Genomic DNA, 13,435 nt, shown 5'->3' with positions numbered 1-13,435 from the left:
TTAAAGTCTGTGTTCTTTACGCAGCGAGACGCTTCTGTATGTACCTGATTTTGGGGGTCCAAGAAGGAAGAGCATCTTTCCGAGTGGGAACACAGGGAGTTTTGTAGCTGAATGTTGTTTCTAGAGGTCAGCGGCCTGCATTATACACTCCTCTCCATTGTCACAGGGAGGCAGGAGGTTCCTCAGCATGTTGGAGATGATGAGGGTCACCACGGGAATTCCTTGGGATCGGACTGGAGCGTGCGATGCTGGCTGGCAGCGTGCATTGCCTCTCCCCCCATAGAGGCGGGGCAGTGGCCTGATGCTACAGCCAGCAGACAGAGCATCGTCCACACGTGAAGCTCAGGCCCAGGCTGCCTGCAGGAGGTGGGGATATATTTTGACCTGGCACCGCTGCCAGCCCGGCGAGTGCTTGCTGATAAGCGAGGTGTGAACTCTGAGCTGACTTGCTTTCTCCTAAGGGAAGCCCTGGAAACAAAATTTGGCCTTTCATCAAAGCAATGAATCTTTCATCTTTCCCTCCTTGCGACTCCGAGTCCCCTGCTCCTGATTTGCAAATAAATTCCCCATTGTGGTGGCTGCCCTGGCCATCTGTTTTAAAATTAAAGCTTTGGTGCCCTTACTGGAAAAAGCATCAATAATTCTCCGGTGGCTTTTCATTCCATTGTATTTGGCTGGAGACTTTAGCAGATTTAAGCCTCTGGAGGGTGTTTCAGACCGTGTATATCGCTTACCACGGACACGGACAAGAAGATACACAAAGAGCTGGTTCTAGCTGTGATCAACTTAATGACGGCCCTGGGTCAGCTCCTTGCACTGAATCAGTGGCCAACAGCCTGTGCCGATGCTAGCTGAGTGTGGGGATGATAAGAGGAAGACACTGAAGAGCCTTCTCCAGATCCTGAACTGGGGATGTTTCCATCCAGGCAGTGGTTGCAGTTGTAGTTCCTGAAGGTCAAGTCTTCTTCCGTGGCCACTTTCCAGCCTTCGTCAGTCCTGTTGCCTGATGCAGTAGGTGTCTTGATCGCGTAAACACATGCGTGCACTGCAGGAGAGATGCAGGCGCTGCCCACGCAGGAGTGGGCGTTAGAGGAGGGGTTGGAGGGAGACAGGTAAAGGAAACTGGGTGGTGGGCAGGAAGGGCAGTAAAAGGTGGTGATAGCATGGCCTTGGCCGCAGGGCCAAGTGAGAAAGTGGGACGCTTACTGGAAGGTCCTCAGGGACTCGTGTTCCCTGCTGAGATAGCAGAGGAGGAGGCAATGCTCCGTCCTTTGAAGATGGAGCAGCATGCCTGTGGATATGCACGGGCAGGGAAAGGTCATTGGCAGCGAGAAGCTTAATGGTGAATGCTCAGAGCTTCTCCAGGGACCCCAGCTGCAGGACAGGCTTTGCTGGAGAAGTGCTTTGCTTTAATTAGGTATCCATATTAATATTTAATTTGATTTTTTTTGTTGTTGTTGATGTTCTTTCTTTTCCCAGCAAGTGCGGTCAGAGCAGACTCAGATCTGCAGGTCTCCCTTGAGAGGCAGTAAATTACCTCCAAGCACTGGGAGATGCTGGTCCTCCTTGGGGCAGGGTAGAATCCTGGCAGAAATGGGTCTCCTGTGCATCCCCGTAGGGTCCCGGAGGAGCTGCCACCAAGGTGCATCTGGGTGTTGTGCCCGGCTATTAGTGCAAGAGGAAGAGGAGCTTCATAGCCCTCAAATAAAGGAACTGGAGCTAAGATCCCCACGGGGCAGAAGACTAATTAAGGGCGGATGATAGCTGGGGCCCAGAGCTACCTCCATTTCCAACGTGTGGTTGGTGTCAGCACAAAGCTGGAGAAGACGGCACTGAGCCAATGAAGCACTTAAGCAAGTACTTAATTTCAAACGTTTAAACAGGGATTTCTGTGGGCTCCTCCAAATGCCTGGAGTCACCTGAGTTTGTATTTAAGTGCTTGGTTGGCTTGGGGGCTGTGCAGTTTGGGGAAGGGGGATAAGAGAAAGGAGGTGTGGGACGTGACCCTTCCAAGGTCTGTGGCGGTTTGCTGCTGAGCGGCACCTGATGCGCTGGAGGATGTGCTGCAGGACGGGTACGAAGCCTGTTCTCCAGAGAACCGCAGCCTGATTTTGGCACCACTACGTGCTCTTCGGACAGGGCAAAGAGGGTGGCCGTGGTGCTCTGTCTGTCTCCCCCTTGCATCTTGGGGATGAGGCCATCGGGATGCACAGCACTGCGTGCTCGGGGCTAAGCCGAGCCGCGGGGCTCTGGCATCGCGAAAACTACACCAAAGCTCGACTGAAGGATCTTGTACTCCGATGCTCCATCTGGGCTGTTTGAGGAGACCGGGAAGAGGATGGAGGCAGCATGATGCTGCCCCGCTTCTTTCTCCTGTGGGGCTGCTGACCCTCTTAGTGCGTGCACTGGCACCGGGGGACGAGGAGGGATGAGCCCTACCCTTTTTGAAGTATTATAATCCTTTCAGATGGCATTAGCGCCTCGGCCAGTAACAGCTCTATAATTGAACCTCCTGCTTGCGGGGGGCCTGCTTTTCAGTGAGATGTTTAAATCTCATTTGTGTAATGCCTGGTTGCAATTCCAGCTGAAAGATTGCCCTCCGCCGCCAGTGCCCCCGAGCTGTGCCGAACACGCGCATGTGCTCCAGCCCTCTGCAGGCAGAGGAGCAGCTGAGCGCGGCCGGGCAACAACATGCCACACGGCATCCGAGTTTCTAGAGTTTTCGCTTGTTTGTTGGAGCTTTTGCTAGACCGATGTATTTTTTTATTTCCCTCTCCCCTTCTCTTTAACGCCTGAGTCCCAGGAAAGGCAGGACGGAGGCTCAGCGGTGAGTGCTCCGTCAGGGATTATGTAGGGATGAGATTTTTCAGGGAAAGCTGGCTGTGAGGGGGCACATTTGGCTACTGCCACACCCCCGTGGGGTCATCATTGCACCTACACAGGCAAATCCCCTTTGCCTGGCCAAAGATTGGGGCTCCCCGGCAAACCCCTACCGGGCTGGCTTGGGTTTGCTGTCTCCTGAAAGGATGCCCGTGGTGCTGGTCCGATTCACCTTGGTCTAATGGCAACACTCAGCAGCCCCAAAAGGAAAACGGCTTTTATTTTAGCAAAGGCTTAAGTTCTCTATTTTAAAACAGTGCCTTGGAAGAAGAAAGTGAATCAGAGTCCGCTTTTGGCTCGCACCACCCACTCCTTTTCTTCCTGGGCAGCTGGAGGCTGGCCCTGGGGACTGGTGCGACTTGCCCATCCTCAGTCGCCGCTGGCTCTGCTTGGGCCAGGCTTTTCACCCGAAATGCCCTTTCTGCGCTGGCAATGCACTGGCCTCTTGCGCTGGCGAGGGGTGCCGGGGGCTGCCTGCGGGTGCGGGCAGGATGGGGCAGAGCGTCCCGTGGGACGCTGTGGGCCCGCAGCAGCAGCCGGCTGCGTTCCTCGTTCCTCCTTCCCGCTCCAGTGATCCCCGCTGTACTGTAATCACACAATTATTATGCCATTAAAATGTCATATTCGCAGAAATCCACATAAACAAGGCATTAGCAGTTGCCAGAAAATTGTAGTTTTACTGCTAATGACCCGCTCTCCCCCCGCAGCACCACTCCTTTTTTTTTTTTAAATATTATTTTTTCCCTTTTTTTTTTTTTTTTTTTTTGTTTCTGAGCCGTGATTTAAGAGGCAGATGACGAATTACGTCTTTGCACCGAGAGGCTTTCGAACTTTGATGTACAGTTGTGGTGAATAGTTGCCTCTGTGCTTGCTCTGGGGGTTTGCCCTTTGCCCTTCGCCAGCGAGGCGGTGGGCAGTTTTGCAGGGGTGCCTTTAGCGGGGGGGTTTGGGAGGGGTGCTTTTGGTGGGCTGGTGAAGAAGGCTTTTGGTGAGCCCTGCTCTTGGCTGGGTGCTGGCGTGAGATGGGAGCTCCTCTCCTCAATGAGTTTTGTCCGTGTCTCCTTGCCTGGGGGGGGGACCCTCTTGTTGACCACCCTGGGACCCCCCCAGTGTGGTGTTGGAAGGGGGTGGCACTTGTTTGCTGAGAGCGGCCGGCTACCCCTTGGATATTTTTTTCCCTCTCTTTCCTGCAGACTCATTGAGTCTCTCAAATTCTTTTAAGCATTGACTGTGTTTCCTATAATTAATACCAGCCATTAAACTGCAATGTTGAAAGAGAAATTACCTAATTCCAAGGAAAAAAATGAAAATTTATTACTAGTACATGAGAGAAAATGAATATGAAACTTGGAGAGAGGAGCCCTGTAGAAGATAAATAGAAAGGCAAGTGGAGTATTGACTTGATCCTTTTCTAGTGCAGGGTAATTTGGCTTCTAAAGTGAGTTAGATCATAATAAATTAAATTTAGATTTCTGCACATCAGTTATTTAACTCCCAAGACAGAATTCTGGTGTGAGGAAGAGGTGATAATACATGGCGGAAATATTATAATGAAGACCTTACTCAGTAACCCGTAACTGATGTGCTGTCCCTGGGTGAGCGAGGGGGATTTCTCCGTACACTTTAACTTGCTTTCCCCGTCCCTGATCAGGTGCTGAGAAACAGGTGAGTCCCTGCGTGCAGGTTGGGGAGGTCTCCTGCCTCCCACCGCTTGTGTAGCTGGAGCCTTTGCATACGAGGCTGCTGCCTCGCTTTCCTTCACTGCTTTGTGCAGGTATTTTTTTGCAGAGGTCGGTGTGTGCGTGTGTCCGAGCATCCTGCTCCGATTTTGGTTACCCTTGCAGGGAAGCTTGGGGTGGAAAGCTGAAGAACACCCAGAAGATTTGGACAGGAGTTGTAGATTGAAAGCAAATGACCAAACCCGGGTATCTACTTCTGGCTGAGAAAGTTAACCAAATCCCTGGGCTTGTTTTGTGGCCAGATAGTGGTTAATATAACTCTTTAATCTCTATTTGGCACCTGTTTGCTCTTGATCTCAGATGTGTATTTAGCTACCTGATATTTAGGAACCATCCTACTGATAGCTTTCCTTGACCCAAAAAGGAGAGTGAAACCTGGGTGAATCAAGGTGGGCTGATGTCTTTCAGGTGGAGATTTCATGGGGGGTGTTAGTTATTCACTGCAATGTGAACCAAGAATGCAGCTCTTGGATGCGAGGTATATCCAGGGCAGGATGAGAAGCAAATGCCATGGGATAAGGCACTGCTATTTGTCCACGTATCCATTTACCATTGGGACCCCCCGGTAACGGTATGGCAGTGGGGTTAGATGGATGCTGGGAAAATGCTGTCCCAGACCTCGAAGCACGTGCCAGGACCCTCCCGCGTGCCGACCCCCTGCTTCTGCTGGCCTGGCCAGAGCCTCGCTGCCCTTGCAGCATGTGTAGAAGCTCCAGTTTTCCCGGAGCCGCGGCTGCCCGCGGGAATCCGCCAGCCCTCCCGCTTGAGCCTTCCAATGCTTGCCCGGCTGCACCCTTCTAGTTGATCCAAGGCTATTGGGTTGAACCGACATTAAAAAATATATCTATACACATCCGACAGCCTTAAGTGCTATGTGGCCGCTTTTAGAAGCCATTTCTCTTCTGATTAAGTTTGATAAAACAAACTTTTACTTTTCTTCACAGCACTAAAATTTAGGAACTGCAACTTGGCAGCGGTTGTTTTAACGGCACCAGGCCTCCCGCGGTCATCATGAAATCCTATAAACGTCAGGCTGTCAGTGGCTCTGTGATGCAATCGGCTCACTTTTCCCTGATCTTTTACTGCAGTGGTAAATCACATTTTGCAAGATGCCTTAGAAAAAACATAAACAATATTTATCACCCTGTGTACATCGGTCCTCCCGAAAGCCCGCAGGCAGGTTACGTACATCCTCCTCGTAAACCTTCTGCAGTGACCTTACTGGTTTCATAACTTTCTCCTAGCCTTGAATAACTTTCTCCCGGTCCTGAATAACTTTCTCCCAGTAGAGCTGGTGGCTCAGGAGTTTCTTCTGCTCTTCCCTGCACTGGGGTAAGTGCTGGAGGAGCTCCTGAGAAGGCCATGGGGTCACACAGGAGGAGGATGCATACGACCCTGTATCTGGAAACCCCTGCATCTCTGGGCTCTGTCAGCTTTTTGGGGGTGCTCGTGTCGCTGTGACCCAGGGCGGTGTGGGGCATCGTGTGGCTGGAGGCACCCGGCTTGGTCCTGCTGCAGTTCAATTGCAGGAGCCAGTGCTCCCTCCTCCCCTTCCTATGACTAGCGAAAACGTGCTGCCAGATGCAAGTAAAATCAATTACAGGATAAAAATCGCCTGTTTCAAAAGCTTCATTTTGCGCTATTAGCAGGCAAAATCGGCTTTGAGATGGTGTGAACTGAGGAGGGGAAAAAAAAAAGAAAAGAAGAAGAAAAGATCAATTATGGGATAAGATCACAATTTTCTTTAGGGCTGAGATGTCTGTAAATGTTTGCATCTCTCCGTCTTACATGTAGGCTGAGATCAAAGAGGTTGTGCTGCTGTAACGATGAGATCTTATCGGCGCTGCATTGTGCTCGCTGGCTCAGGCACTGTGCCACCGAGGAATGCCTACCCCCCCCCCCCCCCCCCGAAACAACGTCGTGCTGCTGAGGGATGCTTAACCCCCCTGATAGCACCAAGCCACCAAGGGATGCTTAAACCCCCTGATGGCTGTCGGAGCTGTCGGGTAACCCTGAAATGCAGCTCCTCCCTCCTTTTGGAGCGGGGGGAATGCACGGGGACGTGCTTGCCCGCTCGTCTCCCTGCCGTAGGGCTGAAGTCCTCGGTGGGAGACTTGTTGCGGCAAAGACGGACTGAAATCAGGCTGGGAGGGCTACGGCTCCCTTCTTCCAGGGTCCTGTTGCTGGAGCTGGCCCTGGGGCCGGGGTACGGCTGTGGAAACATGGGATTGTGCGTGAGGAAACTGCTCCTGTCTGGTGGCTCTTTCCCGCCTGAAGGGTTACAGGGATGAGAGGGCATGTGGTGTAAAATACCTTTGTTTTTTGGCTGGAGAGAAATGAAAAGCCTAACAAGACCTTTGCGCTTTTATATTTCTTGAGACCGTGCTGTTTGAGGGGGGGATCCACCAGAGACCTGAGTTTGGTTTGAAATTAGTCATTTTAAATTCAAACTGGCAGGCTCTCTTTGACATGCTGTTTCAAGACCTAGGGAGAAAACAAAACCCGAAGACCTAATGAGGCTTCGTGTTAGCCTGCTCCTGTGATGCTTGCCCATGCTGTGAGGCCGGCTGACCTCCGGCAGGGCTCGGGAGGACCTCCGGAGCGGGGTCAGATGTCCTCTGGTCTCTCCTCTCTCTAACGGGGCTGACTTTGTGCGCGCAGGGCTCGGACGTGGACTGGGACGACCTTTGGGATCAGTTTGAAGAGCGGAGGTACCTGAGCGCCCGGAGGTGGAAGGGCGGAGAGGACCCGTACCGGCTCCATGCCTTTAACCAGCGGGAGAGCGAGAGGATCCCCAGTGACCGTGCCGTCCGTGACACCCGCCATCACAGGTTCTGCCTCCCCCCCGGTTTCTCCTGATCTTCCTCACGAAACTTCGTTATATGGGTGGATAGTCCCATTCCTCTTCGGGGCCGTGGTTTTGGGATGCTAGGTGGGTCTGGGCCCTTCACCCACGCCAAGTGGGTGCCCTTGGGATTGTTTCTGCCTGGGTTGTATTTTTAGGATTGAATCTTTCACTTTGCTTGATTTCTTGGCATGACTGGAAGTCCTAAACTTACTAATTAAAACCTGTATAAATTATTCCAGGACCACAGGGAAAGAAAGGAAAAGCCTTTTTTTTTTTTTGATCCTTCAGAAAAGTAATGGGTGCACAAGAGCACATCTCCATGATGTGCGAAGCCTTCACTGGTGCTGGGAACACTTGCTCTTCAGAGGATGCAACGAGATGGTGCAAGGGGGATAAAATAACTGTTGAGCGCTTATTTTGCTCTGCAGAGAGGAGTTAGTGTGGGGAATAAGGGACTATTGGTGAGCGAGGGGGAGAGGAAGGTAAGAACTCGTTGGGATCTCCAGCACCATCGGGGTCAAAAATACCCTTTGGCACCCAAGGGACCTCCTGGGAGAGGCAGGGAGGATTGCAGCGAGGGTTGCCTTACGGGACCCGCACTCCCTTGCTGCTGTCGGCGTGAGAAGGGCAGGGTGGGAGTTTTGGTGCACCCTCACTTGCTGTGGGTGCAGTTGTAGTCTCCCTTCCTTTGCCTTTCCAAACTCATGAGGGAAGAGCTGCCCTTCACAGCTGCAGGTTGTTGATGGTCGGTGGGGTTAATTGTTAGTCTGCTAGATGGAGCAATGCCGGAGTGTCCCACTGGTGTAGGAGATACTCCCAAGGTTCTCTTGATGCAGTTTTTCTCTTTGTCCTCTGAGGGCACAGCGTATACCCAGCCCCCGACGGTGGTCCCCAGCCCACAGCCATTGCAAACCCTTCCCAAGGAGCTGTGCCTGGCATTACGTCCCAGCCTGCCAGCCGCAGCCGTCATCTACTGCCTTCTCCTGGGAACCCTTTGGGGGAAAGTCCTGCTCCAGTGGGAGCTCTCTGCTGGACCCAGCCATGGCACCTTGCTGCCCAGGCTGCACCTTGCTCCCAGGTCAGAGTGACGGAACTCCCAGCATCTGACCCGACTCTGAATTTTCCCTATTCCAGTCCAAATGCAGCACTTGGGCTGAAATGCTAAAACAGCACCAGTTCTCCAGCCCTATAGCAAGCAATGTGCTTATTTATTTATTTATTCTTTTAGCTCCGTTTTGTAGTAAAGACCAGATGCTCCTTTCTCCAGAGAGGAGTTGTCAGCCCTGATGGACGCCTCTTATAGCTGTGCAGAGAGCGAGTGTGCTATTCCTGGAGAGAATTAATGCCAGGGATATTAACCATCTGCCCCCTTAAAAAGGAAGATCGACTCAGCTGCCCCCTCGCTGTACCCCCGCTGCGTGGTGGCAGCCACCTTGTTCCCGGGCGGGCGGATGCGGCGCTGAGTGCTCCGGTGAAAGAAAAGTTCTCATTAAGGAGGAAGCGAGGGCACAGCACATGGGAGGGGCTGGGGCTAATTGCATTTGCTTCCAATTTCCTTAACCCGGTAATTGGATTCTGATTTATTGAATATGTCTGAACAATGCTGCGGATGATGCATCATTAGCCGAGCATTAGTGCGGCCACGGAGGAAATGGGGCTGCCGGGAGATCTGGGGGAGGCGGGCGCCGATGGGGGGGATGGAGGAGGGAGAAGAGTCCAGGCATGGTGGTTGACAGGGAGAGGAAGGTGCAGAGTTTGCGGAGCCCTCTCTGGAAAGAAATCCTTGCTCATGGTGTAGGTGACCGGGGAGCTGCCGCAGGCGATGCTCTGGTACTACCATGCAACCTAGGAGAGGGTCCTGAATTGCCCAGGGGAGCTGGGTGGGAAAGCATGGATGAGCACGGCCTGTTCTTGGAGCAGGGAGAAATTGCTGGTGGCTGTGCAAGAAGCATGTGTAAAGAGAGTCCAGCATGGAGTTGACGAGGAGAGGTCCCTCCTGCGAAGCGGAGAGCAGAGTACCGCAGACCAGGCTAGAGTGAGAGATGGGAAACCCTCAGGGCTCACGCTGCGTGACCTGCTGGAGGCTGTGCTTAGAGACTTGGTTTCAACGGCAAACCTGGCTTTAGGCTGCTTTGTGTGAGCCAGACTGGAAGCGATCAGGCTTTTTCGTATGAGAGTGAAGCCAAAGAGTTGGACCTCGATTCTGCTCCAGCTGACCTCGGGGGAAGCTACATCCTAGCGTGGGCGCCGCACCAAAGGGCACTGCCATGCCAAGGGGCTCCTGCCCAGCTCACACAAGGGGCTAGGAGGCTTTGGAAAGGGTCTTGCCCACCTCTTCAGCTCATCCCCATGAGCAAGCAGGTTCTCCTTCAACCTCTCAGACTGGTGTTGCCTGAAGCAGCTTGCTCTGCTCTGTGACCAGGTTTTCAGCGTGTTTGCTCTCCATCTTTTATCCCCCTCTGTATAATGCATGACAGCACCGAGACACACAGACCTGCAGACCATGGTAATGCCCTGACACCAGCACCTCATAGTCCTGATCCTAGTGCCCAGGATGTGGGAGTGCTGCTCCTTACAGCCTCTCTGTGGGGTGTTTTTCACCAGGATGGTTGCAGATTTCCTGGAGTTTTCTTTGCTAATCCAGCCAAGCACCTGGACTTGCCAACGATAGCTGAATATACAAAATCTGGCAAGGGATGAGCAGCAAGCTCCTTGCCAGAAGGTCATGGAGAGGGCAAATACTTTCGGCAGGGCGGGATGTGGCACTGACAGCCAGTTGCTTAGTAATGTTTGCTGGATTGATTTTGTTTTTAAATTGCAGCCAGTGGAATAATTTCAGATGGAGAGGAATCACAGCGCTCCAAAGAATCGGAGCTGGAGAAACCATGGTGGCTCCCCAGCCAGTGTGGGGCTGCAAGCCTGTGCTTCGTTTGTGGGTGATTTCAGCTGGGGAAGTGCCACAGCTTCCATGGGCCACATCATGTCCCTCAGCCTGGGAGATCCCACAGCTGGAACATCGCTCCTGCTGTCCTGCCTGCATTTCCCTGCCGTTAACTGTGTTCCTGGTTGCATGTTGACTAAGCCCTTGGACCCCGTGAAGGGATGTCTTTCTCCGGGAGAAGACCATGTACGGTCCTGTGGTGGTGTGTCCCATCCCCACCATAAGTCAAGGTTAAAAAATCCCTGTGACCGCAGCAGCAAGCTGGACCCAGATCTAGCTGGCGTGTCCACGTCATGCGGAGCCAGCTCACGCTGCTGGAGTGGGTGGCTAGTCCCCCTCTGCTGCGGTAGCCACACGCCATTGGGATTACCTCATCTCCACACCCCACCTTCTGCAACTCCCACCGGCAAACCGCAGGACCAAAACAGCAGCGAGTGAGTCAGTGCCAGGCGCACGCGCGCGGCGAGAAGAGCTGAGGTTTCCAGTATTGCTCAGCGGCTTGGAAAGCCGACAGGGAGGATGCGTTGCCCACAGCCAGAAGATTTTGTCGTGATGGCTCCTGGGCTTTTTCCATCTGTAGCAGACAGCTCCCGAGGAGGCCGGTATTCGCCACACAGTTGCTCCATATGCTGCTTAGGCTGACCTCCGCCTCCCGAACGCTCCGTTAGGTTTAATAGATGTGCAGATGCTGTTGTGGCTGCCAGGCTAGGCTGGGACCACGAGTTGCGGCCAGCATCAACCTGCGCTGGGGTTTGTGCTCGCTGACGGCGGTGAAGCGGAGAGGTGAAACTGGGGGCAAGGAGACTAGATGAGAGGATAGTGGCTGGAGGAGAGGTAAGAGCCTCCAGCAGACTTCTCTAGCTATTGCAAATCACGTCAGCCAGCCTCAGGCACCCCCCGCTGCCTGTTTTCCTCTATTCGTCTGGCTTTTTTCCTCTGCAGCGCCGGTACGAGTTTAGTAGTGCTGTCTCGAGCTGGTGGAGCAAGGAGGCCGGGGATGGAGCCCTCTCAAGTCCTGGCATAAGGCAATAATCCTCTGAATTTTTGAAACTCCCCCCCGTCCCTGAGTCCCAAGTGCTTTACAAGAGGCCCTACCTACCCAGCTAAGCTTGAATTTTACAGCTGCTTGATGGGGTGCGTTTCTGTGTGTATATGCATGTCTGAGAGAGAGAAAGCAGCTGCTAAAATCAAGTTGCGATTGAAATGCGAGGCTGGCAGGGATACTGGCAGATAGGAGGACCAGGCGTTGCATTGTCTGCTGAAGATGAGAGCATCCTGGCAGCCCGGCGGCCTGGTCACGCCAACTTGTACTCCCTAGAAAAGTTCTGCCCTTGTAGTCTGTCCTGTTCCCTTTGCGGGGAACGACACACACCGTAAGACTTCTTGCAGGTCTCCTCACTCAAACCGCAATGCAGTGCCAGCTGGAGACTGTCCGCTGGGTGGGAGAGCTGCCCAGGGCTGGTGGCTCTGCTCGTAGGGACTGTTCATGGAGGGATGGGAAGAGGTGACGCCTGTGATGTTCCCCAGGGGCAGAGAGCTGCTGGTTTGAGTTCTTAAGGTCCAGAAAAGTCAGGATTTCAGCCCTGAAGCGCTACATGCTGCAGCGTTATTTTGACCCATTCTTTGCAGCGTGCATCCCAAGGGTGCAGAGGCTGTACGTTCAGCATTACGTTGGAGCAGCTCTAGTTGGGGTAGTTGAAAATACCTGACTGTTCTGTGCATGGGGATGACCGGGAGGAACAGGCTGTCCCGAGGGCGGTCCTACCTCTTCCAGGTGAGGTACCTGTGTACATGGGCACATGGGGCTGAGCGTGCATCTCTGCCTCTGCACGCCTTCCAGGTGTCCCTGTGTCCCGTGTGTACACATTTGGTGCACGGCACGTGGAAGCGTGTGTAGACATTCACGTGCAGATTGCGTGAGGGCAGCTGTATCTCATGCAGGTTTTGAAGTGGCTCTGTTTTTGGCTGAGTTGATGATTGCATCCCAGGAGTGGCAAGCAGTCAAGTGCACTGAGAATATTGTAATATCTTCTTGGAAGCGAAGAGTCGAAGAGGAGAAAAGTAGATTTTGACAGCAGTGCCTTTGGCTTAGCGTGTTTATGATCCCCTTGGACTTCTCGCATTGCCTTGTCTTCCTTCAACTTGCCCGCCAGACCAAAACCACTTGGAGATGAATTGAGGTGAAAACTGGGTCTCAACAGCTAGAAATGCATTTTGTAGCCCACATAGGGATTTAGGCATCTTATCTTTCTTGCCCGGTTTCTTGAGAGTCCCCAAAGGAGGAACTTAATGTCTGGAAATGACATGTGTGGAAAAGCCCATCTTATTCCCCAGGCAGGACAGAGGTGGGGCTCTGCTCTGCCATCCTCAGCGGTACCTGAACATCAGACCTGCAGAAGCAGGTAGGTACCTAGCAGGTGGCCAAAGCCACTTTGAATTCGAGGGAAGGTTTGCAGGGACGTTGCCCGGATGGACCTTGAACAGTTGAGAGCAGAACCGAACCTAGAGGTTTTCCTGGTCTACTGTTGCCTTTCCCTTTGCTGACTCCATACATTTCTCCCCGTGGCCTCTGGACTGTAGCTGAGCTAATCCAGTTTCCTGCGTAATGCAGACTAAGTCCCGAGGGGTTCTGTTATTTTTAAAATTTGCTTATTCAGGCAGTGTCTTGCGAGTTGCTGACTCTGCACGCGCTGTGTTGTAGACCAGGGCAAGAAGCGGCGTGGGTACGGGGGTGTGTGCACGTGGTCTCCCTGTGCCTGATGCTGCTGGGTGCATCTGCTTGGGGCAGAGGGGTGGTGGGACCAGCAGGGAGCAAGGCATGTCTGAGCAGAGATGCCTTGAGTGCCGTGGGGTGGATGAACCTCTGTCCGTGAGGACAGATGGAGCTGTACAGTCTAAGATGTGAAGGAGGGAGCCAGGTGAGGAGGATGAGGGAGAGGGAGCGCTCAAATGCTGCCACACCTCTGGACTCGGCATTGGTGAAAGCTGGAGGAGGCGTCTTTGTACGGCCACGAGTGTGTGCTGCTG

General features: G+C 53.1%; 1 protein-coding gene across 1 annotated transcript in view; it reads left to right on the top strand.

Moving 5' to 3' along the window:
* GALNT14 (polypeptide N-acetylgalactosaminyltransferase 14) overlaps positions 1–13,435 on the top strand; it is a 100,962-nt gene that overhangs the window by 30,542 nt on the left and 56,985 nt on the right. Inside the window, exon 2 of the mRNA XM_030035264.2 lies at positions 7,281–7,450. Coding sequence (XP_029891124.1) covers positions 7,281–7,450 — 170 coding nt within the window. The remainder of the gene's footprint in view (positions 1–7,280; positions 7,451–13,435) is intronic.

This window comes from Aquila chrysaetos, chromosome 13 (genome assembly GCF_900496995.4).
Source record: "Aquila chrysaetos chrysaetos chromosome 13, bAquChr1.4, whole genome shotgun sequence".
NCBI lineage: Eukaryota > Metazoa > Chordata > Aves > Accipitriformes > Accipitridae > Aquila > Aquila chrysaetos.
This window is presented reverse-complemented; position numbering and strand designations above follow the sequence as displayed.